Source organism: Electrona antarctica (assembly GCF_951216825.1).
Source record: "Electrona antarctica genome assembly, chromosome: 18".
In the NCBI taxonomy this organism is placed as follows: Eukaryota; Metazoa; Chordata; class Actinopteri; order Myctophiformes; family Myctophidae; genus Electrona; species Electrona antarctica.
This window is the reverse complement of record NC_136799.1, coordinates 40,569,262-40,594,463: the sequence shown is the minus strand read 5'-3', so window position 1 is coordinate 40,594,463 and position 25,202 is coordinate 40,569,262. Positions and strand designations below refer to the sequence as shown.

Genomic DNA, 25,202 nt, shown 5'->3' with positions numbered 1-25,202 from the left:
ACCCACTCAAGGACAATTGGGGGCCCTATTTTCGTCAGTGCTAAAGCCCTTATCCCTAAACTTCATTACCTTTTTTACTATTTTGAAAAATATTTTTGAATTCTTGCAAGATCGTCCATTTCCAAATACTCAATAGGCCTGTATACTCTTGGCTTAAAGTGCTTGTGTGGCCTATTATATAGTCGCTTCTTTTGGACTTGTTTTCATAGACCTGGTCGCTTATTTCAATGTGTCCATTTTCCAGGACGGTCTTTGACTTTGAGTCAGTCAGGCGGGAGGAGGTGCAGAAGGAGGAGTAGAGCAGACCTTCACTCTGAGGATTGTTGCTCCAATATGTCTTTGTTTATGTTTTTAGGGGATGTGAAATTGCCACACTGACGTGAAACTCCTGGTGGACTTTGGCTCGCTTCCCCTTCTACCTTCCGGGTGTGTCTCTTCTTCCCTTTCATCCTCGCTGCCATAACACACAGTGGAAACCCGCTCTGAGCTGTTTTCTCTCTCTCTCTCTATTTTCCGCCGCGCACGCAAAACAATTTGCTCAGCATAAACATGCAAGACAATGGCGGGTGTATACATATGCAGGTGTGACTCAGCTGAAAAATACTATACAAAGGCTAATGCTGACGCCTAGAGTGATTCCAATTTTTTTTCTGTTTGCAAAGGTTGTGTAAAAAAAGACAACAAAAAAAGGCAAACCGTAAATCTAAATGGTGCTCTCTAACAATTATTGTGTCCGCTAAGTGCATGTTGCAATTAGGGTCTTTTGTACCTTGGCTGGCAAAATTATAATGGACTAGAAGTGTGTGAAAAAATACATTATATTAGGCAGTGCAAATGTCACTGAAACAGTGACATTTGCAAACAAAAACAAAATATTTCAGAAATGCTGATCGCGTCAACACATCAAAGCCAAGTATATTTTGTTGACCGGAGTTCCCCAGGGGCCTGTAGCCTACTTGATGCCCTCCTATCTTCATGGAAAGTAGCCGACCTACAATAAATCTGTAATTTCTTGCAGAATGACGACGTCAATTCTGGTTACAAGAACAGTCAAACGGCGACTCACATGTTGAACCACGGACAATTGACATTGTTGTGTTTGGCACTCTTAACACTTTGATTGCTACAAGATCTCGACAGGCCTATTTGGATGTTGCTACCGTTTAACATTGCACAAAGGCCTTGTTCGGGGGCCCACAGCAAAATGTTCTCTTATAGCGAGAATCACACGCATACATCAAAAGAAAGCTGAACTTGTCCACTTCAATTTAAAAAATACATTTTGATTTTACCATGTTCCATTCTGGAGATATTGACCTTTTTGCAACACCTGCATTTGCCTGGAAGTGGTTATCTTGAACAGCGAGCAGAGTTATGGATGGTTTAAAGTCAGAGACATTGACAGGCAGATATAAAATTGAACCCAATAAATATCCTATACATCCTATACACCGAATGAAAGCCCTGAATGTGTACTTTTACGAGGAAAAGAGTAAACATTGATCCCATGTACAGTTAGACAGTAATTGGTTATTGAATGCAGCTTGTGCCCACCAGATAACTTCAGAGAAGACATGGACGTGAACTCCTCAACATTCACAAAATAAGGCCTATAGCGACATATAAATACTATATACCGTATGAAACAGAAGACTCTCTGCTTTCATAAGAAAAAAACTTCTACTGTAGTAATAATAAAAATCACACCCATGTGAAGTGAGTGGTGCAACTCTGTCCCATATTCTGTTCTCTGCTTATTCAATACAGCTCGCTATATACGGACTGAGGCAGAAAGTCATGTAAACCTTTTATTTACAGTTTGGTCTGTAAACTTCTACTGTAATAATAAAAATCACACCCCTGTGAAGTGAGCGTTGCAACTGTTCTGTACTTATTCACTACAGCTCGCTATATACGGACTGAGACAGAAAGTCATGTAAACCTTTTATTTACAGTTTGGTCTGTAAACTTCTACTGTAATAATAAAAATCACACCCCTGTGAAGTGAGCGGTGCAACTGTTCTCTACAGTTGCACCGCGCAACTGTAGAGAACAGTTGCACCGCTCACTTCACAGGGGTGTGATTTTTATTATTACAGTAGAAGTTTACAGACCAAACTGTAAATAAAAGGTTTACATGACTTTCTGCCTCAGTCCGTATATAGCGAGCTGTATTGAATAAGCAGAGAACAGAATATGGGACAGAGTTGCACCACTCACTTCACATGGGTGTGATTTTTATTATTACTACAGTAGAAGTTTTTTTCTTATGAAAGCAGAGAGTCTTCTGTTTCATACGGTATATAGTATTTATATGTCGCTATAGGCCTTATTTTGTGAATATTGAGTTCGGGTCCATGTCTTCTCTGCAGTTATATCTGGTGGGCGCAATGTGCATCCACCCAGTAACCAATTTATGACAGACTGTACATGGGATCAATGTTTACTCTTTTCCTCGTAAAAGTACACATTCAGGGCTTTCATTCGGTGTATAGGATGTATAGCATATTTATTGTGTTTATTGTTATATCTGCCTGTCAATGTCTGACTATAAACCTTCATAACTCTGCATCCTTTAGATGATGATGATGATTCACTGCTTTCATTGTTTTGATCGCAGTAACATTGGGGGGGGGGGGGGGGGGGGTCATGGGCACATTGGGCAGCAAAAGTCTTGATCGTACGGCTATAAAAAGTCCCATTCCACCGTTCGGTTCAGAACTATAGTATAACGGTGAGACGCGTTGTCATCATGAGCTGATTTTGTTTTTCAAGCTAGTATAGGGAACATGCCTGGGCATGCACGGTTTAGGACGCGGAAAAGTTCGTTATACATTACACCCGGGTCGATTACGTCCCCGACGCGTTCATTGCGGTCTTATCACTACAATTATAATGAATAAAAAAGCGTTACAATCACACGTCTGAGCGATCTCCGATTATGACGGCTCTGCATGGCGATACGTGATCCACCAACGGTAGACTGTCTGTTGTCATGGCGGCCCCTCTCGATACTGTAGTTCGTTTGTTAGTTCGTAGTATTGTAGGCTCGGGGATCGTTTGGTCGCTACAGTATGAAGAAGTAAACATGCATCTGTCCATGTGTGTTGCAGACGTTGTGCAATGCCGATCTGGTGCAGAATCTGCAGATCATGTGTTAGGCAGCGTAATAGCGTTCCGTTCATGTTTTTTTCCGAGACATGAGCCCCCATCTCACAAGGCCCTCCTCCTGCAGGAGAAACAGGAGGGGAGGGGGGAATCGAGTATAAAAGCCAATAGGTGGAGGAAAGCCTGGTGAGGCGAGGTTAGGTGAAATTTGATTATTTTTACACACAGACTAGATCGGCATGGGCGCATCCATTTTACACTGGTTTATACACGTAAAGCGGCCCGCCCTCCTGTTTTCAGGAGGGGAGGGTTTTTTTTTTTTTTTGTTTTTTTTTCTGATCACGTGAGCGGGACTAAGCAGCAATGATAGGGCGATGGTTCTTCATTGTCCGGGTGGGTAAAAAGATGAATGAAAGTATGCTATAAAAAAGTGATTGAAACGTATTGATACGTGATTCGCACCCGACGTTTGATTAATTGATAACGTAAACGTATTGATACGCGATTTGCGTCGGCTGTGTTAAGAAAAAAGACTCGTACTCTCGTAATATCGTACTTGGCTGTAAAAGTGTAGGCCTATGTAAAAAGGAAAAGAGAGATCTTTCAAGCCATTTGTTTCTTTAAAACCTTGAACATGTTTTTGCTGGAAAAAAAATCGATTGACCACTAAAATAAAAATACTCAAATAAAAATGCATGCAGCCCCAAAGGGACTGTACTGTACTGTACTGTACTGTACTGTACTGTACTGTACTGTACTGTACTGTACTGTACTGTACTGTACTGTACTGTACTGTACTGTACTGTACTGTACTGTACTGTACTGTGTGTGTCTGTGTGTTAGGCTGTGCAACAGTGACACTTGGTGGTGAACAAACGCTATAACGCTATTTCCGTGCTCGGACACGGGGACAGACCTGCAGCCACACTGTCTTGCAGAGAGAGCAGTGCAGCGGTATCCATCTACACTAAATAGCATTAAAGGACCACTTCACCACTTTTCAACATCTCTTCATATAATTGGTCCTCACTAATGTTCATGATAAAACACCACCATTTTTTCCTACTCAGTCTGTGTCTCATAGGAGGGCTTTGGGCAGTTCGGACACCCGTCCACCAGTGACATCATCATTAGGCAGATTTTTTTTTTAACAAGATTTGTTTTAAAATATATTTAGATTTGTATTATCGTGAGAACGATGGCTTCAACTTTTGCATTGCAACTTTTCAGGAAAAGAAAGCCTGCCGTTTCTATTAGCTTGGATTCACCATCGATGATGTCACTGGTGGACAGGTTTCTGAACTGCCCACAGCCTTCCTATGAGACACAGACTGAGTAGGAAAAAATGGTGGTATTGTATCATGAACATTAGTTAGGACCAATTATAGGAAGAGAAGTTGAAAAGTGGTGAAGTGGTCCTTTAATATGTACGTCCCAATGTAAAGCCCAAACCACACCAAAGCTTAGGGTTGGGACAAAACATACAAAACATACAAAGTGAACGCGTATGGTGGCACCTGGAATTGGGGTTTATGCTAACGGCGAGCCGTAATTTGATGTCACTGGTACGTGCGTTTCTGAAGTGCCCTCCTATATGAGACACAGACAGAGTAGATTTTCTTTAACCTGCATTTTACCATGGGCATAAGTGAAGAACAAGACGATACAAAAGAAATGACAGTAAACAACATACACAAAAAAAACAAGCGCTCCACTATCTTTCCCCCAGACAAAATGGCCTTCTATAGAAGCCATATGTAGCATCAATCGGTTAAGAACGCAACATGCCATCCAGCATCATGTCACCTCAACAAAACCCAGAGATTTGTGGAATAACAACGTCTAACAGACCCCCAGTCCTCCTCCTTGGCCTTTCCTTGTTCCTCCAATCAGGCTGACTGAGTGATGGCAACACAGATAGCCAATCATTCAAATGTGCCACATTTAGTTTGGGGAAGTGGCAATCATTCAGCGGGGCCTTGTCAGGCCGCTCAATCTTATCTCCAGTTCTCTCTGACGTACTGGCCCGCATGCCTGTTTGGTCCGCATTGCCTGTTTGGTTGTATGCTATTTGACTGTCAAAATCAATGTGGATTAGAGGTAGACACTCTCAATAGCTAAGCCTCCAACACACACACACACACACACACACACACACACACACACACACACACACACACACACACACACACACACACACACACAAACACTGTGACTGTGTATTCATGTATTGCATTACTATACTTGCGAGGACATCATTTTAAGACAGTCGATTTGTCGATGTACAAGCTCGCAACACGTTGAGACACGTCTCTTGGCGCGTGGCACCGGCATACAACGATAACGACGCATAACTGCGCCCCTGCCCCCCTATAACGCCTGGCCTCTAAATCTTCTCATCCTAACCTTAACCCCAACCTCAAATCTTTTCTCAATTATAAGCACAACGCTTAAACAGCAACCACAAAACAATGAACCATTCCTCTTGTGACGACCAGGAGGATGGTCCTCACAGTCACAGTACCTACTCGTAGGGGACATTTAGCCCTCATAACTATAGTATAGGCCTAATACACCAAGTACTGTACACACATATGAGGGGCCGTACAGTATGTAATTCATTCTGGCACTCACTCACATACAGTACATACTGTACAGTCTCCTTTCACATTCATGCATTTGCACGCTGCACTCATACATTCACGCACGCACGCACGCACACACAGGCACACGCACACACACACCTTTTCCACATAAGAACCCCCCCCAATTGGATGTGATTAAAGATCTCACAAGCCGGGGGACTTTGATCAAAGCCGATGAGAATGTAACTGGTGTTGTAAGGATTCCATTATCATGTTGAATCTAGCATGCCTCTGATAGGCTGAGCGGAGGACTCGGACCTCTCGGCGTGATCGAAAGCCATTTTTTTCCTTCCCCCCCCCCCTCATTCCGCCGCTGTCAGGCAGAAAGCTCTCATCTCCATATTTCAACTATTAGCGTCCTACTTCATCACACGAGACTGTCGCACAAAAGTTGTGAAAATGACGATTTTATAAGCTCACATGCGACGCGTTGTGCGATTGTAGAGGCTATTTTCACTATTTTGACATTTGTATGATAATGAATATCGAATGGTTTTTGGACATACTAGGTTTTTCCGGCCCGATTTCATGCACTCAGCATTGAGGGGCTGTGTTGATGCCATGCCTGTAATGTCATTTTGTCAATATGGTACACGCCATGCATAGCAAAACGCCTGGCGCTGCGGCGGCACCTGCCTGTGTTGAATATCAAATGAAGCTATGCTTCAACGTCAGCAGCGCCAACTTTAACATTTTTTGTCACGTCACAAGTTTTACTGGTCTAAAAAGCAGTGGTTGGAAGACGTTTTTTTACTGAAGTGAAAGTATCAGTACCACAATGTAGAAATTCTCAATGTTAAAGTACCGGTATTTAATTCAACATTAAGTAAAAGTTCAAAAGTAGCCTATAGATAGACCTGGCATGCTGTAGTTTGTATATGTTCTGCATTTGATGTATGAGTCTACCTTACTTATTGTAAGTCGCTCTGGATAAAGAGAATCTGCTAAATGCTTAAACTTTATTTGCATCGCGACATATTGTGAGATTGTAGATCGGAATATTTTGGTGGTTATGTTTTGTAATAATCTAAATCTACAAACTACGTAACTAACTAGTAACTAAAGCTGTCAAATAATTGTAGTCGTGTAAAAGTACAACATTTGTCTTTGAGATGTAGTGGAGACAACAGACTATTTCCAATTTCCAAACATTTTACTTCTACTCCACTGTGGAGTAGAAGTAAAATTATTGGAAATTGGAAATACTCAAGTAAAGTACAAATATACCTCAAAATTGCACTTGAACAACTCCAACATTCAAAGTTTACTGTCACATCACAAGGTTGCAGATGTAAAAGTGAACTGATGTTCTGCTTACAAAGCTCCCACTGTTCTTGTGAAAATATTCACAAGAACAGGGACAAGAAGTGGGATGACTGGACGACAGTATCAAATATACATAAGGTGCATGCTCAAACAAAATGACATACAAATTATGCAGAACATCACAGTTTCTTTCACACTAGTCATGTAAGAGACTTCGCTTAGCAGCGGCTATAGCAGCAAATAGTCACAGTCTGAGTCTCCTGTGCAAATGAGAGACAACATACTAACATCAATGAAAGCTGTTCGTGCAGTGGAATGTGTTTTATATCTTCTTTTTCTTTTGGCTAATGAGCTCTATGCACAGCAGCCATATTTGGAAAGAAATTGAGCCTCGTCCTTATACTTTCTTCACAGGTTTTACCAATGATACTAATGGGCTCTGTTTTGGGCTCTCCATTTAGTGTGTGGTTCTCAAATATTTAAATTTCAAGGACTTCCGTACACCCTACACACAAATAAACCCTTAGACCGGTCCATTTGGTTTCATTTGTACACTCTCAGAGTTGCACACCTGTATGGGGCCGTTTGGAACCACCTCAAGGAACCATGCATGAGGGACAATGGACCTACACTTTGAGACCCACTAGTGCAGCAGTGTGTTTCCATGCAGTGAGCCAACATGCACAATATCAGCACACTGACTCGGTTTGACCAGAATGGAACAGACCCTTAATTTGTACCATTGGTAAGGACGTTCATAGTTACCATAATTAGCTGCACAAATAAGGACTGCTGTGTGCAGCACAGATCATTTGTTTCCAAGTATTCATACTGCATGTACATATGTTACAGTAATGATGCTTATTACCACGGCTGACATTGCGACAGGGTTCAGCAGCCTGATCGTTGACCAAAAGGAGGGGGGACATTAATGTAACCATTTAAGCCCTGCCTATATGCTAGCTCTGTCTACAAATCAAAAGCAGAGCGGCTTGGATCCCCCCGGAACTGCATTTGATACGTAGGTATCAATGTGGCGTGGGCTTTTAGTTGTGTATGGCATAGAGCTGGGGTTCTCAAACTTGTTCATGTCAAAGACCTCCAAAACTTTACTTTATACTCTAAACGCAACGCAACGCAATGCCGATGTACAGTATATAGGGTTACAGTCGTAGTCGGTTTTTTTGAGTGGTGCAACCATAGTCCCTATGTCACTATGTGTAGAGTACCAGTAGGGAAAAAAATGGCGCTGTTGTGCTAGAAACAGAGAGAGAGAGAGATAGTGTTGCACTGTTGCCTGCTGGCTGCTAATTACAGAGAGAGAGAGAGAGAGAGAGATGTCTGCTAAATGCTAATTCCCCCACACAGTAACTCTGTCATTTCTCGACCGTTTCGGACGCGGGGCGGCTCGCCGGAACCGGGCTGGCAACCTGGGCGCGTTCCTGTGGGTCTGGAAGTTCCGGGGACCCACCGGGGACCCCCACACGTAGTTGCACCACTCAGATTTTTCTGTCAAGGACAACTTTGAGAACCACTGGCATAGAAGTTTACAAGCACTGATGCCATAATGATATTCTATAAACACATCGTGCGTGACTAGTGGGAAGAGCTCGGGAACAATTGGTTTAGTCGAGAATTAGTATGCACCACCTTTTTTCTTTTTTTTCTTTCTTTTTTTTTACCACTGATTCAAATGGGTAGAGCTAATGAGAGAGATCCCTTTAAAAGGCTACCATCTGAGCGTTATCTTGTTAAATATTGTCTACTGCTGTGTCGAGGAGGGGAAGGAGGGGATTTGACAATCTGGAGCCAAGCCTTCAAAGTGGAGTTTCATGGCAATTACCATTTAACTATAGCTCTGTCTGCCTGCCTTTGTAGTGTGAAACAGGCTTAACATTGAGATGCAGTACATGAGGGAACATCAACTGTATTACCAGATATGGTATATATGAACATTATGTGAGCAATATTTAAAGGATTAAAACAAAAGAAACGAAAAGTTTACTAACTTGGAAATCCTCTTGCATACGATGTGAAATAATAAGCCCCTGAGATGTACAGTATTAAATCCACTGATCTAAGACAGAGAAATATTTTCTTTCATTTCTCTACAGAAAAAAAAAGAAAGGAGAATCATTTCTTCCTTCAACAGAACCCGAGTGCTTTTAAGCCATTTGGTAAATGGGGAAATATGCTAAATGAGGATGTGAGTAGTTTCTGAAGAGCTATGAATCACACTCTTGCAATGCATCTCAAAGCACACTTGGCTTAAAAACAATACACGCACGCGCATATACATGCGCACAGTTCACACTTGCATATAAATGGAGTATAAAGCCTAATTTATTAGAAGAAACATGGGGATGATGTGGCTCCACTTTGGAACTATACCTCACGTGGCCAGCCTGCGATGTCAATCATATGACATGTTTATGAAGTACTGTATAGAGGGTATGCGTGTGACATCATCAAACCCGGAAGTTATGCAGGAACGCCTATACTGAGTGGCAAAAAACTACTTTCTGGCCTTGACAGCCCATTCATCCGAACAGAAAAGTTGTATTTGATCGCATTAAATGACGATAAACGACAATAAACTCACTTTGTCACTAATTTTGCCACTCGATTTGCCACTCGATTTGCCATTCACTTTATGGTTTCAGTCATGCAGCCCCCAATTGAGTTCCATTATATAAAATGGAATCTAAAATGGAATATAAAATGGAATCCAAGGTGTCGTCATGGCATCAGGCGCAAACAAATTAATCAACTCCATATATGGGCACAAAAGGGGGCATGCCAATATATGGGCGATATACTGATGGCATCCGCACCCCACATATATGGGCACAAAAGGGGGCATGCCAATATATGGGCGATATACTGATGGCATCCGCACCCCACATATAATATTATGGGCATGAAAGGGACAAGGACTCACGGACTAAGAGAGATCCAATATATGGGCAATAATTGGGCATATTGATCGGATCGGCGGTGCGAGGTGTGATGGCTGCGTATATCGGCCCAAAGCTAGTACTGTATCTGAACTATTATACTGTATACTCCGCCTAGACACCTCCTTTCAGCAGACTTGTATGTTTAAGTAAGTAGCCTTTGGAACCACCGTTTGTGTCCCATGGTTCAGGAGCCTATAGTATATCTCCTATTTCTGCAGGGTGAGGCGGCATGATGTACAAGTGCACCCCCTGGACATGCGCACTATCCCAAACCCTAACCTCACAGGAAGCCATGGGTGATTTGTTACCCGCAGCACGGATGATTTGTAACCCGCAGCATGGGTGATTTGTAAGGTCTGACTGCAGTCCACAGCCCAACCCTTGATGCCGAGTGCCAAGCAGGGAGGGGAGCATTTTGATAGTCTTTTGGTATGACGGGCAATATGACTCGGTCAGGGTTTGAACACTGACCTCCCAAACTCAGGGCGGATACTCTACCCCAGGGGTTCTCAACCCTGGGGTCGCGACCCCTCGGGGGTCCCCAATTTGTTTTCCAAAAAAATAAAAAAATAAAAAATCTATTCACGATTTTTCAAAAATAGCAGACCTACAAGCTCGTAGCGCGCCACTCGGTGGCGCGCTATGAGCTTGTAGATCTGCTATTTTTCAATAGCTAAATTATAACAATGCTTAAAACACCAAAAGGGGTTCCCGCCCAAAATGGTTTAAGGTTATTGTAGCAGTCAATTTATATTGGGGGTCGGGTGGGGGCGGGGCGGGGGTCCCGAGACATTGCCAAAGCATTTCCGGGGGTCCCCGGCCAAAAACGTTGAGAACCCCTGGTCTAGACGGGCAATATGACTCAGTCAGGGTTTGAACACTGACCTCCCAATCTCAGGGCGGATACTCTACCCACAAGGCCTAAAGTCAAAGTGTGGATATTTTTCTTCCCCCGTCATTTTGTTTGCCTGCCTTCCAGCATTATTTACCACGGAGAACACGATACGTAGCAGTTGTTTCACTTGATGGATACAGCTCACCGCTAATGCAAACCAGAAACCACAAAACAAGTCAACCTTAATGCTGTTAGGACTTGAAGAATCCCACGTCCACAGACACACACCCTTGCACTAGCATGCATGCCCGGACGCACACGCGCAACACACGACCCACGCGCAAATGAAAGGAATACATTAGCCAGAAACAGAGCTAGCTCTCTGGGGGGGGCGGCCGAAATTAATAGCATTCTGAAATGAGCGTGATCAATTGGAAAGCAAAGATTAGTTGGCCCATCCAGCATTGTTTGCCTTCATTTTGTTCATGCCTTTTTTAGTGAGAGGGCCAGCAACATGGGACGACTCTCTTCAGCTATACCAAACGGTGAGGGGTCAAAAAGAAGCGCAGGCCAACAGCCAACAACCATACAAGGAATCATTATCGGCCCTGTTCGGATAAGTGGCGCGCGTGCAATTCCCGCATGAGGAGATTTCATCATTACATTTTTTTTTATCTCCGTTTTAATGTATTTACATCGGGGATGGCGCGGGCCTCGCGTGGGACACCATTAATACGGTTTAAAATGTTAGAGTGATGCGCTCCAGCAGTCCCGACCGCCGCGCGTGCCGCTGCTCAATTCATCATCTCGCTTCACGAGCCAATGCACAGAAATAATGTGATGAAACAGGGACTCGTCTCTGTCAGGCGGAGACCGAATACGTCCAAAACTGTTACTTTTCAGGATTTCAAATTCCCAAAGCATCAAAAGCAGCAGATCCACAAGCTCGAAACTTTCGAGCTCGTGCACCTGCTATACGTTTGCTTTGGTCTGACGTGCGCTGTAGAATGATCAAGTAGGGCGTCAAATTTACAAAATGAAACGAAAAAGGTTAAAGGACCACTTCACCACTTTTCAACATCTCTTCATATAATTGGTCCTCACTAATGTTCATGATAAAACACCACCATTTTTTCCTACTCAGTCTGTGTCTCATAGGAGGGCTTTGGGCAGTTCGGACACCCGTCCACCAGTGACATCATCATTAGGCAGATTTTTTTTTAAACAAGATTTGTTTTAAAATATATTTAGATTTGTATTATCGTGAGAACGATGGCTTCAACTTTTACATTGCAACTTTTCAGGAAATGAAAGCCTGCAGTTTCTATTAGCTTGGATTCACCATTGATGATGTCACTGGTGGACGGGTTTCTGAACTGCCCACAGCCTTCCTATGAGACACAGACTGAGTAGAAAGAAATGGTGGTATTTTATCATGACTAATGTTCATGATAAAATACCAAAAACAATTTCTAGGACCAATTATAGGAAGAGAAGTTGAAAAGTGGTGAAGTGGACCTTTAATACAGGGGTTCTCAACGTTTTTGGCCGGGGACCCCCGGAAATGCTTTGGCAATGTCTCGGGACCCCCGCCCCGCCCCCTCCCGACCCCCAATATAAATTGACTGCTACAATAACCTTAAACCATTTTGGGCGGGAACCCCTTTTGGTGTTTTAAGCATTGTTATAATTTAGCTATTGAAAAATAGCAGATCTACAAGCTCATAGCGCGCCACCGAGTGGCGCGCTACGAGCTTGTAGGTCTGCTATTTTTGAAAAAAACCCCCTTTTTTTTTTTTTTTTTTTTTTTAATAATTTGGGGACCCCCTAAAATAATTTGGCGACCCCCCGAAGGGTCACGACCCACGGGTTGAGAACCCCTGCTTTAATATACGGTATGGAGATGAGAGGTTTCTGCCCGACAACAATGAAATATTGCATGTACTGTATTAGCAGAGACTCATGTGCCGACCTGATCCCACGATGTGAGATTCAGAGATAGCAGTCGAGTGCACATTGATTACTGTAGATCAGATTAGCGTAACGGTGTTCACTTTATTAGCCTGGAGGCCCATACATGAGTCACGGCAGCTAAACGCATAATGCAAGATGAGTCAGTGTCTTGACTTTTTAACACTTGCTTAAATTACAGCTTCATGCTGTTTGGCAAAACCCTATTACAATTTCCTCAGTTGACCTGAGTGCCATAGTTCCTTTATAATTACACACCTTTTTAGATCAAAATCTAGGCCTCATACACTACCCCCTATCACCCACAGGCAAAACATGATGTTGAAAAATCGGAGTAATCTTTTTCCAAATTTTTTCCCATATCAGTGTACAGATGAGACACTATAGGCGCGTGCGGGCAGGTAACACCCATGAGGATGGCGGCGGAAATTGAAGTTGAAATCCATGACTTTGCTTTGTGAACAAAAGGTATATAGTCTGTTGGTGTACTATATAACCAACACAAATGCAGTGGTCGGAGGTGGTGTCCCTGCTCTTCTATCCAGACATCTGGATCATAGGACCACCATTAGTTGAATGAAACTCAAAGGGGAATAACTTGCTTCCCCAGACATGCTCTCGATTGTACTGTAGCTCAACAGTAAAGGTTCGGCACTCACACACTGGTTCAATTCCCGGGTAGGACGTGGAAAAATTACCCAGCGTGGCTCTAAAAGACCTGCACCAATTACATTCCCTGCTGGGCCTGTTTCATTTCCGATTTACTGCCGGTTTACGGAGAAGGGACTCCTCCATTTGGCCCTCAGCTGAGCCACCTCTGCAACACAACTGGTATGTTTATTACGCAGCCGGGCAAATCATTTCAAGGTTATCGAGGAGACAGTGGCAGCCCTTATCTGGGGCTTAATTTCCTCCCTATTATGGGATATGGCAGGGAGTGGGTCCCACAACGCTCGCTACGCAACCCCCTCTCCCCACCCCGTCTGATGGTGTATCGTGATGCTATAATAATATCCTCCCATCTGTGCAACACCTTTCATATCATCGCTGGCAGGCTGAAACCTCTTATCTCTGTAGGTTTGTGGGTTGGGTTTTTTTTGTGTTTGTTTGTATGTGAACGCCCTTGAACGCCACTTGATTATACTACAGCGTCACACAAAAGCTAACATACAAAATAGAAGATCTGCCAGTGCGAAACGCTGACAGCTCTGCATTATTTTTTTTATTTTTTTTTATTTTTTTGCTGTTTTGGAATTTGAATCCTGAAAAGTAGGCCTAGCAGTTTTGGACATGTGAGGTTTCCACCCGATGGAGACACTACTACAGCCTATACTGCAGCCAGGCCATGGGTGGATGAAGCTGGGTGTCGGAAGTGGTGCGGAGCGGTGGAAGCAATGACAGGGAGCGGAGCTAGAGAGAGAGGGAAGAGAGTGAGATGAGTGTGTCTCGCAACGATAGGACGTATACAGCTGGATGGAGAGGGAGGGAGAAAGATAAGGAAGAGGAGAAACGGAGAAATGGATGAGGTGTGTGTGTGTGTGTGTGTGTGTGTGTGTGTGTGTGCGTGTTGCACGTGCGTGTTGCGTGTGGAGGGGTGGCAAGAGGGGGCGAGAGTGGAAAGCAACAGGAAAAGGCCGTAAGAAAGATTGCGAGGGGAGGTTCGAAGGTCCACCGAGCTGCAGTGAGGACGTTGGGGAAATCAGTGGAGCTCGCAGCCTATGTGTGCGTGTGTGCGTGTGTGTGTGCGCGTGCGTGCGTGTGTTTGTTTTCCTCATGTGCCTCGCACAACTCTTAACCAAGATAAGACACGGAATAAAGCTGAGCTCTTTTGTTTGTTCACAGGAATCCATTGCAGTTGTGTGGGTTGCTGTGATCGCTTTAATTAGACATATTCCGTCGGATCCTGAATAACAGCTGCTGCTGATGCTGCTTTCGGATCTTGTTTACGGGAATCCATGGCAATTAACGGTCATTCTTCCAGACAATGAAATGTCTACAATATTGGGAAGGAGCTGAAAATCCATGAAGGGGTGGGAAAAAAAAGGTTGCTTATTCAATGCGGATTGTGCACGGTCGGACATGGATTTCTGAAACGTCCTATAGCTTAGTTAATTCATTCTAATGTGCAGAAATGCCGACAGTTAACGGAGAATGTATTTGGTGTTTTGGTCTATTAATTAATGCCAAGGAAGAGGCGTTTTGTTTGCTTGCTTTTTTTCCTGACTGTCAAAGCCCTGAATGAGGATGAAGAGGATGATGGGGGGATGGATCTAATATACCTGAGTATGATTCAGTGGTTACGTTGCATTATATAATCATCAAAAGGTGCCACTGCCACTTGATAGTAGGATCATACAGATGTTTTAACCCATTTTGGACGGGAACCCCTTTTGGTGTTTTAAACATTATGTTATAATTTAGCTATTGAAAAATAGCAGATCTACAAGCTCTACAAGCTCGTAGCGCGCCACCGAGTGGCGCGCTACGAGCTTGTAGCTCTGCTATTTTTGAAAAATCGTGAAAATATTTATTTCAGAAAACTGGAGGATTTAGAATATTTTTGAGTGGTGCAACCACTCCAAGGAACAGCAATGTCCGTGTTAACCTATGTTTGTGTATGACTATGTTTGTGTGTGACTCATGTGTGACTCATGAGTACCAGTAGGGGCGCTGTTGTGCCAGAAACAGAGAGAGAGAGAGATAGTTGCATTGTCTATTTCTATGTCTATTTCGAGGTCAGGCCTAAATGGGTCAAGTGAATTATGCACACTGTATATTTACATGCACATATACACCCAAATAAAACCCCAAATCCAGAGTAAATGGAATAAACACTCATAGAGGGTTTTTGATGAGCCAGTGCTCAGGAATAATGCTACCGCATTGTGCAAACAGGACATTGTCTCTGTAGCGAAAAAAAAGAAGGGTTGACCACACCCCTTAAGGCAAAACCACACCCCTCGGGGGAAGTGGTTTTGTGGTCCTCTGTATAATATCGGAATCGGTCAGAATCGGTATCGGCAGATATGACCCTGCAAATAATCGGAGATCGTCATAATTTCATAATGGTGCACCCATAATCAAAAGCAGCAGAACTACAAGCTTACGAGCTTGTAGTTCTGCGTTTGATGCATTTGAATCCTGAAAAGTAACAGTTTTTTTAGCCGACAGACGATATTATGTTCCACAAACGCAACAATTAAATATGACAAGATAATAATAATAAAACATATATTACTGGATGTAATGACGTGAAAAGAAAAAAAAGACAAAACATAAAACTACAAATACAGTAAGTCTGTGCAAGTCATTTTGAGCAGCTGCTCTGCACTTGCAGATTGAATGCATTGTTTGTGTCGTTTCATTTATTTCATTGTTCTTTGGTTTTGTTTGTGTTCTTGTCCTCATCAGTATTCCAACAGCCGCAGGTTTGAAAGATAGCTGGTTTCAAACTGAATAAGCATGCCGTGACGCGTTACATGGAACGTTTTATTTGTTGGCTTATCGCTTTTCACTCAAATCACAATGCATTTTCACAAACGTGCGATACAATGGCTGTATGTGCGCTGATTTTCCGATGCGCTGGCAATGACTTGAGACAATTAAAACCAGGAGAGAGAGAGATTGAAAGTTGGAGCAGATTGCCTTCGCATTTATGTAAATTAATACAACACTTGATTTGGGCTTGGGAAATTGCAGGAACGTGTTTTTCATTTATTTCCAGAGGTTAATTTGGTGGATAAACAAGCCCTATTTTATGTTAATGACAATCTGGCCTTTGAGAGACAACAGAAGGGTCCAAAATCTATTTGGAAATGGTCTAAATATGGTTGTATTTTGGTGTGCTAAATGTGATTGCTTGAAAAGGGCATTGTTGTTGATGCCATGTAAAGCTGCAATATCAACTAAGTGCTTGTCATTATAGCATTCAGTCTATGACAGCTGATTATGGGGACACGAATGCATTACAAACATTTTGTGACATTATACTAGCTCTGATTGCTGTGTGTGTGTGTGTGTGTGTGTGTGTGTGTGTGTGTGTGCGTGTGTGCGTGTGTGCGTGTGTGCGTGCGTGTGTGCGTGTGTGCGTGCGTGCGTGCGCGTGCGTGCGTGCGTGCGTGCGTGCGCACAAAGAAATGTGAATTGTGTTCATAAAATGCCATTCCCACTGAGGCATTAGTAATTTGCAGGGCCTGCAATCCTCAGTCTTAATTCACCCATTTATAACTCTCGGCGCTAAATTAACAGCGAGGGTTTTTTACAGTGTAGTATAACATGTGGATGGAGGAAAGGGGGGTGGGGCTATACGGACAGGAGGGGAGGGATGAGCAAGAGAGAGAGAGAGAGAGAGAGGGATCATTGGTGAGTAGCCTGGAGCAACAGAGAAATCAGCTCAATTTGCTTAATAAAATTAGGGACATGGTTGAAGTACACAAAGCCAGCCAGTCGTCCACAGAGGCAGGCATTCGGCTGCAGGGCTTTCAGGAGGTCTCTCCCACAACGAGAGCTATTAGACCTTATAGTGTGAGGCGTGAATAGACGCGCGCTCTCACACACACACACGCACACACACACACACACACACACACACGCACCTGCATGCTTTATACACGGGCTTAGGTGGCTTAGGTGGTCCCTCGCACCAGCTGTTGGCTCCGGAGACAGACCGTCCTGCTCTAACGAAAACCTACACAAAAGACCCAGGGGGGACGAGGGGGGGCTGGCTGACGAAAACAAACAAACAAACACACACTAACACAAACGAAAGGATCAGCATGCATCACCATCAGACAGGGGAGGAAGAGGGGGAACCTCCCAAAATGGAGGAGGAGGAAGAGGGGGACGAGGAGGGGGAAGAGGAGGAGGAGGAGGTGGAGGAGGTGGAGGGGGCCCCCTTGGAGTCCCCGGAGTCGCCGCCGCCGCCGCCGGTGTCTCCACCTGAGGTCGCGGTGGAACCCCAGGCCGGCGTCGTCGGCGAGGAGGAGGCGGGGGGCGTCCTCCCCCCGCCACTGCCGCCACGCGTACCTCTCACCCCGTACCCGTACAGCAGCTACAAGGGCCCGTGTCAGCCCAGGCGTCTGCTCCTGGCACTCACCCTCCTCCTGCTCTCTCTCCTTGGCAGCTGGGCCGTGGTCCACCTCACGCTGGGCGCCGGCGGCTCGCCGTTCCGGATCTCCACCGCCTACGACCGGCAGCGCGAGGCCCAGGATGCTGCGGCCGCCACCATCGAGCCGCGCTTCACCACGAACTGCACTGTGGGTAAGTGGACGAGTTGCGTGCTCTCTGTCTCTCTCTCTCTCTCTCTGTGCTCTTTATGACCCGCTGTGGTGTTTATTTTGTTGATGATTTTGTTGTTGTCGTTTATTTATTTTTGTCGTGGCGACGGTTTGAGAAGAGTTGACCTCCGTGTGGTCATCAGATTAAAAACTGGAGGAAATCTTTGTCATGGGATGTTTTTTCCTTGACCCCACACTTGGGTTCAATCAGTCGCTTCCAGTCTTTAGCCAAACTTGTTACTCCTACAAGAGAGTGGTTCTCAAATGATGATAGAGTTGAAAGTCCTCTCAGCATTGCTGTAATTCTCCTTCTAAAGCCCGAGTCATATACTTGGTCATATACCAAGAGTCGCTTTGTCATACGACGGGTCTTCAACAGGAGGTCAGAGAGTTACTACAGGGGAGGCCGCCAAGTCTTTGGGTGATTTTTTTGAGTGGTGTAAACCACTCCTACAACTGGCTTTGTTAGTCTGTCAGTCTGTCTGTCTGTGCTCAAAAAATGAGCATGGTTGCTACGGTCACCCAGTTCACCCGGGTGTGATTTAATTACGTCAGACATTACGTCAGACCACAGCTGATCAGGCTATATAAGACCTTACACCACTCAGTTCACACGGGTGTGATTTTACATTAAATACTTGAACCCTAGCATCCCTATTCTAGGGAGAACATTTGCCGAAAATAGCAGTTCTACAAGCTCACACTGCGCTCCAATGTGTTGTGAGCTTGCAAATAAGTACATTTTATTTATAAATGTTGGCTATTTTCGGCAAAGAGGTTTGGTGTTGACTGTAGAGGTGGAAATGATACGGAGCCAAAGAAGGTGAAGTTTACTACAGTTGGAGGCCATCGATATTGTCCTTTTCTTTTTGCTGAGGTTTGCGTGATCTGCGCAAAAGGACAGTTAACCCATTTTGGGCGGGAACCCCTTTTGGTGTTTTAAACATTGTTATAATTTAGCTATTGAAAAATAGCAGATCTACAAGCTCATAGCGCGCCACCGAGTGGCGCGCTACGAGCTTGTAGGTCTGCTATTTTTGAAAAATCGTGAAAATATTTATTTCAGAAAACTGGAGGATTTAGAAGGATTTTTAAAAATGTTGAGGTCAGGCCTAAATGGGTCAAATGATAAGGGACAATATCGGTGGCACCCAACTGTAAGTGTTGAGGGATAAAGTGGTTAAAGGTCTGAAAATACACATGAACGTGAATCCAGCATATTAATAGGAAAGAAGATAATGTGTAAACAAACAAACAAACCAACCAACACTGATGATAGTGCTGTCAAACACGTCTATGAAGCTATGAAATCTATGAAAAACTTTAAAAATGATGCGACACAATAATTGTGATGAAAAACGTCGACCCTTGTCGTAGATTATCGCTATACATTCTCTGCTATAGCGACAGGTGCACGACGTGTCGGCAGGTACATTAAGCATTAGCCACTCACTACTGTGTTGTATTTAGTGTCACACACACTCTACACTCAGGCCATAAGCAGCATGTTGTGAATCAGGGGGAGAGTGAAGCCCGGTCCATGCATGGAAACATGCCCAACAAGGGTTGAGCGAGTTCCCATAACTGGAAATTGCCCGCCCCATAGCTGCATTCTGCAGATTTTAACTCAATTACCGCCCATGTTGTGGAATGAAAAGCTTCGTTTTGCGTGACGCTGAAATAGTAACCTTCTCTGTCAACCTTGAGACCTCGCAAGAAATTAGATTAATGGGGCTGATTGAATTTCCTCGCCGCGCTAGAAGCCGGAAACACAGCCGGCCCATTGCCTCATAGACGTCACAAAAATGTGTTGTTATTTAGGAAATATGGATTCAAAACGAGAGACGGTTTGTGAAACCTATTGGAAGAATTACACCTATATTGATACACCTCTATAGCTGCTACACTTGGGTTAAATTAAAAACGGTTAAATTGTGCCTTATTTACACTTAGTATAGTGTAAGTGTAGCGGTGTCGTATGCCAAAAATAGCAAGTCTACAAGCTGCACAGCTGCACAACACGCTTTGTGAGTTTGTACGTAAAGATCTGCCATGTTTGACGCAGGCAGTGGTGGAATACTATACTGTACTTAAGTACAATTTTGAGGTATTACTTTACTTGAGTATTTCCAATATCCAATACGTTTACTTCTACTCCACTACATCTCAGATCCAAATATTGTACTTTTACTCCACTACATTTACTTGACAGCTTTCACTAGTTACTTTGGATGGTTATTAATTATTAGCCACTTCAGCCCTATATACAGGTACATTTGGATGGTTATTATTAGCCACTTCAGCCCTATATACAGGTACATTTGGATGGTTATTATTAGCCACTTCAGCCCTATATACAGGTACATTTCGGCCATTTGAAAATTGCCGATCTACAACCCCTTAGATTTGCTATTTTCAGAATATTTGTATACATTTGAGAACTTGAAATGAGACATTCGCGTAATGAGTAGCGGTATGCTACTTTCTACTTTTACTAAAAAAAATAATAATAAAAAGAATTCCGGACTTCTGTACTTGTACTACAGTACATTGAAGTATTGATACTTTTACTTAAAAGTAAAAAAAATATGATACCACAGGACCCGGGACACCAACGTACAGTGGAGTAATAAAGCACTGCCCGTGTTGGGCTTGAGCCCCTGCCTTTTAGCCTCGGCAGGCTGTAAAAGAAATCTTATCAATATTATTGCTTATTTTACTGTCCAATAACAAGTTATTGTGGAACGTCTTGCTCCAGTACAGGCTCAGCTCCAGGATGAAATGACTGCAGTTGAAAACAGCGAGGGGGCACATCTCATTTTGATATAGTAAAACAACAATATGTACATAAAACCTAAACTGAGGGGGCAGATCTTGTAAATGAGGGTGCCCCTGTGGCGCTGGGCCTGCGCACCATTAGCATAAGACCATCCAATGTGCCCTTTTCTTGGGTTTGGGCCCTGCACGGCCCTGGTTTGAAGCATTCCGTTGGTTAAGACATTTTGACCAGATTCAGATTCAGATTCTAAAAATGTCTTCTACATCCTGACAGTTTTCTGAAAAAGCTATGTTTCTATGTCAGTCGTTCTTCGATTTTTCAAAAATAGCAGACCTACAAGCTCGTAGCGCGCCACTCGGTGGCGCGCTACGAGCTTGTAGATCTGCTATTTTTCAATAGCTAAAGCATAACATAATGCTAACACCAAAAGGGGTTCCCGCCCAAAATGGGTTAAGGTTGCCCAGCATGATGTTAGAGTCTGCCAACTCCTAAAGCTCAACACTTAATTCTGTTTTCATATTGCACATAAAACACAGCGATTTTGTTTCATATGGCTGGATTTGAATGTACATTTATTTATGCAAAACTGATGTGCAAAGCCAGACAGATTCTTCCGTTTCTGATTCAATTTACAATTGAGGCATTTTAAGCAGGCGCTTTTTATCCAGAGCGACTTTCAAAGTGCAGGATCGGATTAAGCGGCTTGAACTCTTGTCAACCAATAACAGGGTAAACTGTCGAGTAAATAGATTGCCAAGTAAACATGTAATTGATACAGAGAAGTTCTGAGAACAGGTAAACATCAAAGCTAGTATCTGCCTGACTAAATATAATTATCACTAAATAACAACCATGGCTATGACCCAGTGGTGGAAAAAGTACATTTCTTTACTTAAGTAAAAGTATCAATACTCCAATGTCGAGTAAAAGTAAAAGTCTATTAATAAAAATTTACTTGAGTAAAAGTACAAAAGTATTGGCGTCAAAATATGCGTACTGATATGCAGAATTGAGAATTCACAAGTTGTCATTATGTGTAAAATGTATTCAAGTCTATTGAAAATAGACGTCCAAATAGGGCTGAAGTGGTTAATGTTTTATAATAATTCAAATACAGAGTAGAAGTACAAGTATTGAAAACACTGGCCAGTAAAGTAAAGGTACCTTAAAAGTTGACTTAAGTGCAGTATACTTGCATGCATGCACTTAGTTGCTTCACACCACTGCTATGGACAATCAGATTGCATCAATCTATATGGTGCATAGCAGCAGATGAAATCATGACAATGACTTCCAGGTGTAATATCAATGGATTCCTGGATTCCGGGCACTATAGAGCGTCGCAGTCCTGCCCCCTACCATGGACCAGGAAATTAATCCCAATGCATTTTTCCCATAGACATTTCAAAAAGTATTTATTTAAAGACGGTTACGCCGCAGACAAAGCCAACTCGAGTCGTGACAACTCATGACAACACACAAATAATTACAAAGAAGAAAAACAACAAAAAAAGTGTTGTAACCTGCCGTTTTTTTCTTCTTTCTAATTATTTGTTCGGCCCAAAAAATTGTGTTTGTTGTCATGATTTGTCACGACTCGAGTTGGCTTTGTCCGCGGCGTAAACGTCTTTAAATAAATACTTTCTGAAATGTCTATGAGGAAAATGAACGGAGAATCATTTCCTGGTCCATGGTAGGGGGCGGGACTGCGACGCTCTATAGGGAACAATTCCAGAACTGATGCATTTTGGTACGTGGTCTTTGTCAGGGTTTAAAGACAGTACAAACACAGTCACATGATCAAAGCGTGATCAAACCCACCAACAAAAGAAAAGACAATATGGACTAAACGTTTGCATGTAAAATATCAATACACGGACGATGTATTATGTGCCGTGTCACAATATGCTTTATTTGACACAAACGTGGTGACAGCGACGGTGAATTTAACCAATTTTCTCCCCACACTCTTCTGCTAAATCTGCTATTTATTGTGCTTTTGAATGTCAGCTCACTGATTGTTCACACGAGGTCGCGGGTGCAGCGAGGTGAGTGAGCAATCCAGTCTTTGTGAACAAAACAAATGCTTTATTCCGGGAGGAATAATGCTTTTGTGTAAATGAATGCCCTGCTTCATCACAGTAGTGTCACACAAAAGTAGCGAAAGTATAGCCGATCTACAAGCTCACACCGTGTCCCATCGGGGTGTGTTGTGAGCTTGTTGATCGGCTACTTTCCCTATTTTAAATTAAGATAAATAAATAATAAAGGAACGGTTTTAGACATGCAGGGTTTCCACCCGACAGTGGTGAACTCACCATCACTATCACCTCTGTGAGCTCCTCAAACTAATGTCGTTAGTAACAGCTGCACGTACCACACCATAGGATGCATCCTAAGGCTCTCTTTGACATCGACGAGCTATAAGCTAAATTTTGTACAATTCATTCATGCGTGCACCCTGAAAGACAATCAAACATCGATTGCAAAGTATCCTTGAAGTAGAACCAAGGATGGCTAATACCCTGCATACTAAACTAGCATTGCACGTCGGGGTTGAAAAGTACAAAACAAAAGTCATCGGATTTGTAGCGTTGACACAGACGCCTAATTCTATACGACGACTTTCAATGTGGCTTCGATCGAGACGAGGGCGATGACCAGAGGGCGGAGGATTTGCTATTCAGGGATAAAAAATCAACTGATCCTGGCATTTTGCACGGAGCAAACCAGTGGAAAAGGTCATGGCTCGCGCTGTCTCTCCGGCCAACTCGGGGAAAAAAACGCGGCTCAAGGTTGTCTGGGAGGATTTGCTTCTGTGCTTTTGTCAACTCTTGCTTGTTAGCCAGCGGCCGTCCTTTGGGGTCTTCAGGGGATGGCCATACAGCCTGTACATGTGTGTGTGTGTGTGTGTGTGTGTGTGTGTGTGTGTGTGTGGAATAAATCGCATTCGACGCATCTCATGCAGTTTGTGCCGTACCTGTCTAAAATAGTGTTTGGGACGAGGGGAGCGCTCACCGTCCAAGATTTCTATTTTAATCCAGGACAAACAGTCTCGCAAATTGAATTTCCTCTGCTCTCCATTTTCTTTTTTCTTTTTTCCTACCTCCGCAACAAAGAAAGAAATGTTTATGCCTAATGTTTCAGCGTGAAGGAATGAGGAACAAACTTATCAAGAGTCACAATTTGTTCGATAATGGTTGAATTTGACGTCTTGAGGACCGTTCGAAACCAGTGTTGCCGTGTCTGCTTATTACAACTTACAAGCGACTTTGACCTTGTTTTTGGTAGTTGAGGGTTGCAGTTTAGTTGCCTATTTGGGTCCCTAATGTTGTTTAAACATTTCCGCGTCAAGGACCCCCAAATTGATACGGTATGTATAGGCCTATGTCATCACTGTCCACCTGGAAATATGTTGTGCCCCCCACTCCGTACAAGATGTAACATTCCATATTTTTCATCAAGATATCCTTTTATTATAGCAGATCTACAAGCTCACAGCATGTCGTGACAGCTTGCAGATCTGCTATTTTCAGGCCATGTATGAGTGTGCTCGTGTTTCCTATAGTTGCATCTTTCAGGCTTGTTTTCAGAGACCCGGTTTGCTTACAATTGTTTCCCCCTCAGAATAATCTGGCAACTCTGCATTTTGTTCAAACGAGTCACCTGCGGGAGAACAATCGGCCTTTTGATGGCGCGTTCGTCACAGCTGCCCTGGCGGCCGGCCGCCATCTGTTAGCAAATCAGCGACACCTGACTGGCCCATTAGATTATCTGATTTGGCTATCGGATATCAGCCGCCGTCGGGTGTAAACCTCGTATATTATGCCCAAATTGTTGTAAAAAAACACAAATATTAATAATAGTATAACTTGTAACTTATATAGTGCTTTTCTTAGTACCCAAAGACGCTTTACCTGGGGGGCAAGAGCAAGCAACAAAAATAACAACTTTATTATGGAAAAAGAAACCCACTAAAAGCTAAGGAATAAAAAAAATAAACTGTGAAAAGAGTATAGATTATGTAGATCTACCCGACAACGGTATAGTGTGTGTGCATGGTGTGCGAGCAAGAGGGAGACAATTCCGCCTGCTAATAAAGCTGTTGACTTCTTCAGTTGTTCACTTGTAAAAGTGTATTGACACTGGTTACAGAGATCAAAAATGATAACGGAGAAATCTGTTGTGCGCCGGCTACCGCACACACGCACAAACACACGCACACACACACACACACAATCCCAGTCCTGTTTGCTTAACTGGCTCCTCCAGCACCCATAGAGCAGTGGTCGCTGCATGGCATTCAATTCATGCAAATCCAATTCAATTCATGCAAATTCAGCGATGAACAGACTCTAATTG

At 43.4% G+C, this 25,202-nt stretch overlaps 1 protein-coding gene across 1 annotated transcript in view; it reads left to right on the top strand.

Annotated features, from left to right (window-relative positions):
* Positions 1-25,202, top strand: part of alk (ALK receptor tyrosine kinase) — a 794,509-nt gene that overhangs the window by 584,932 nt on the left and 184,375 nt on the right. Inside the window, exon 5 of the mRNA XM_079527540.1 lies at positions 17,908-18,044. Coding sequence (XP_079383666.1) covers positions 17,908-18,044 — 137 coding nt within the window. The remainder of the gene's footprint in view (positions 1-17,907; positions 18,045-25,202) is intronic.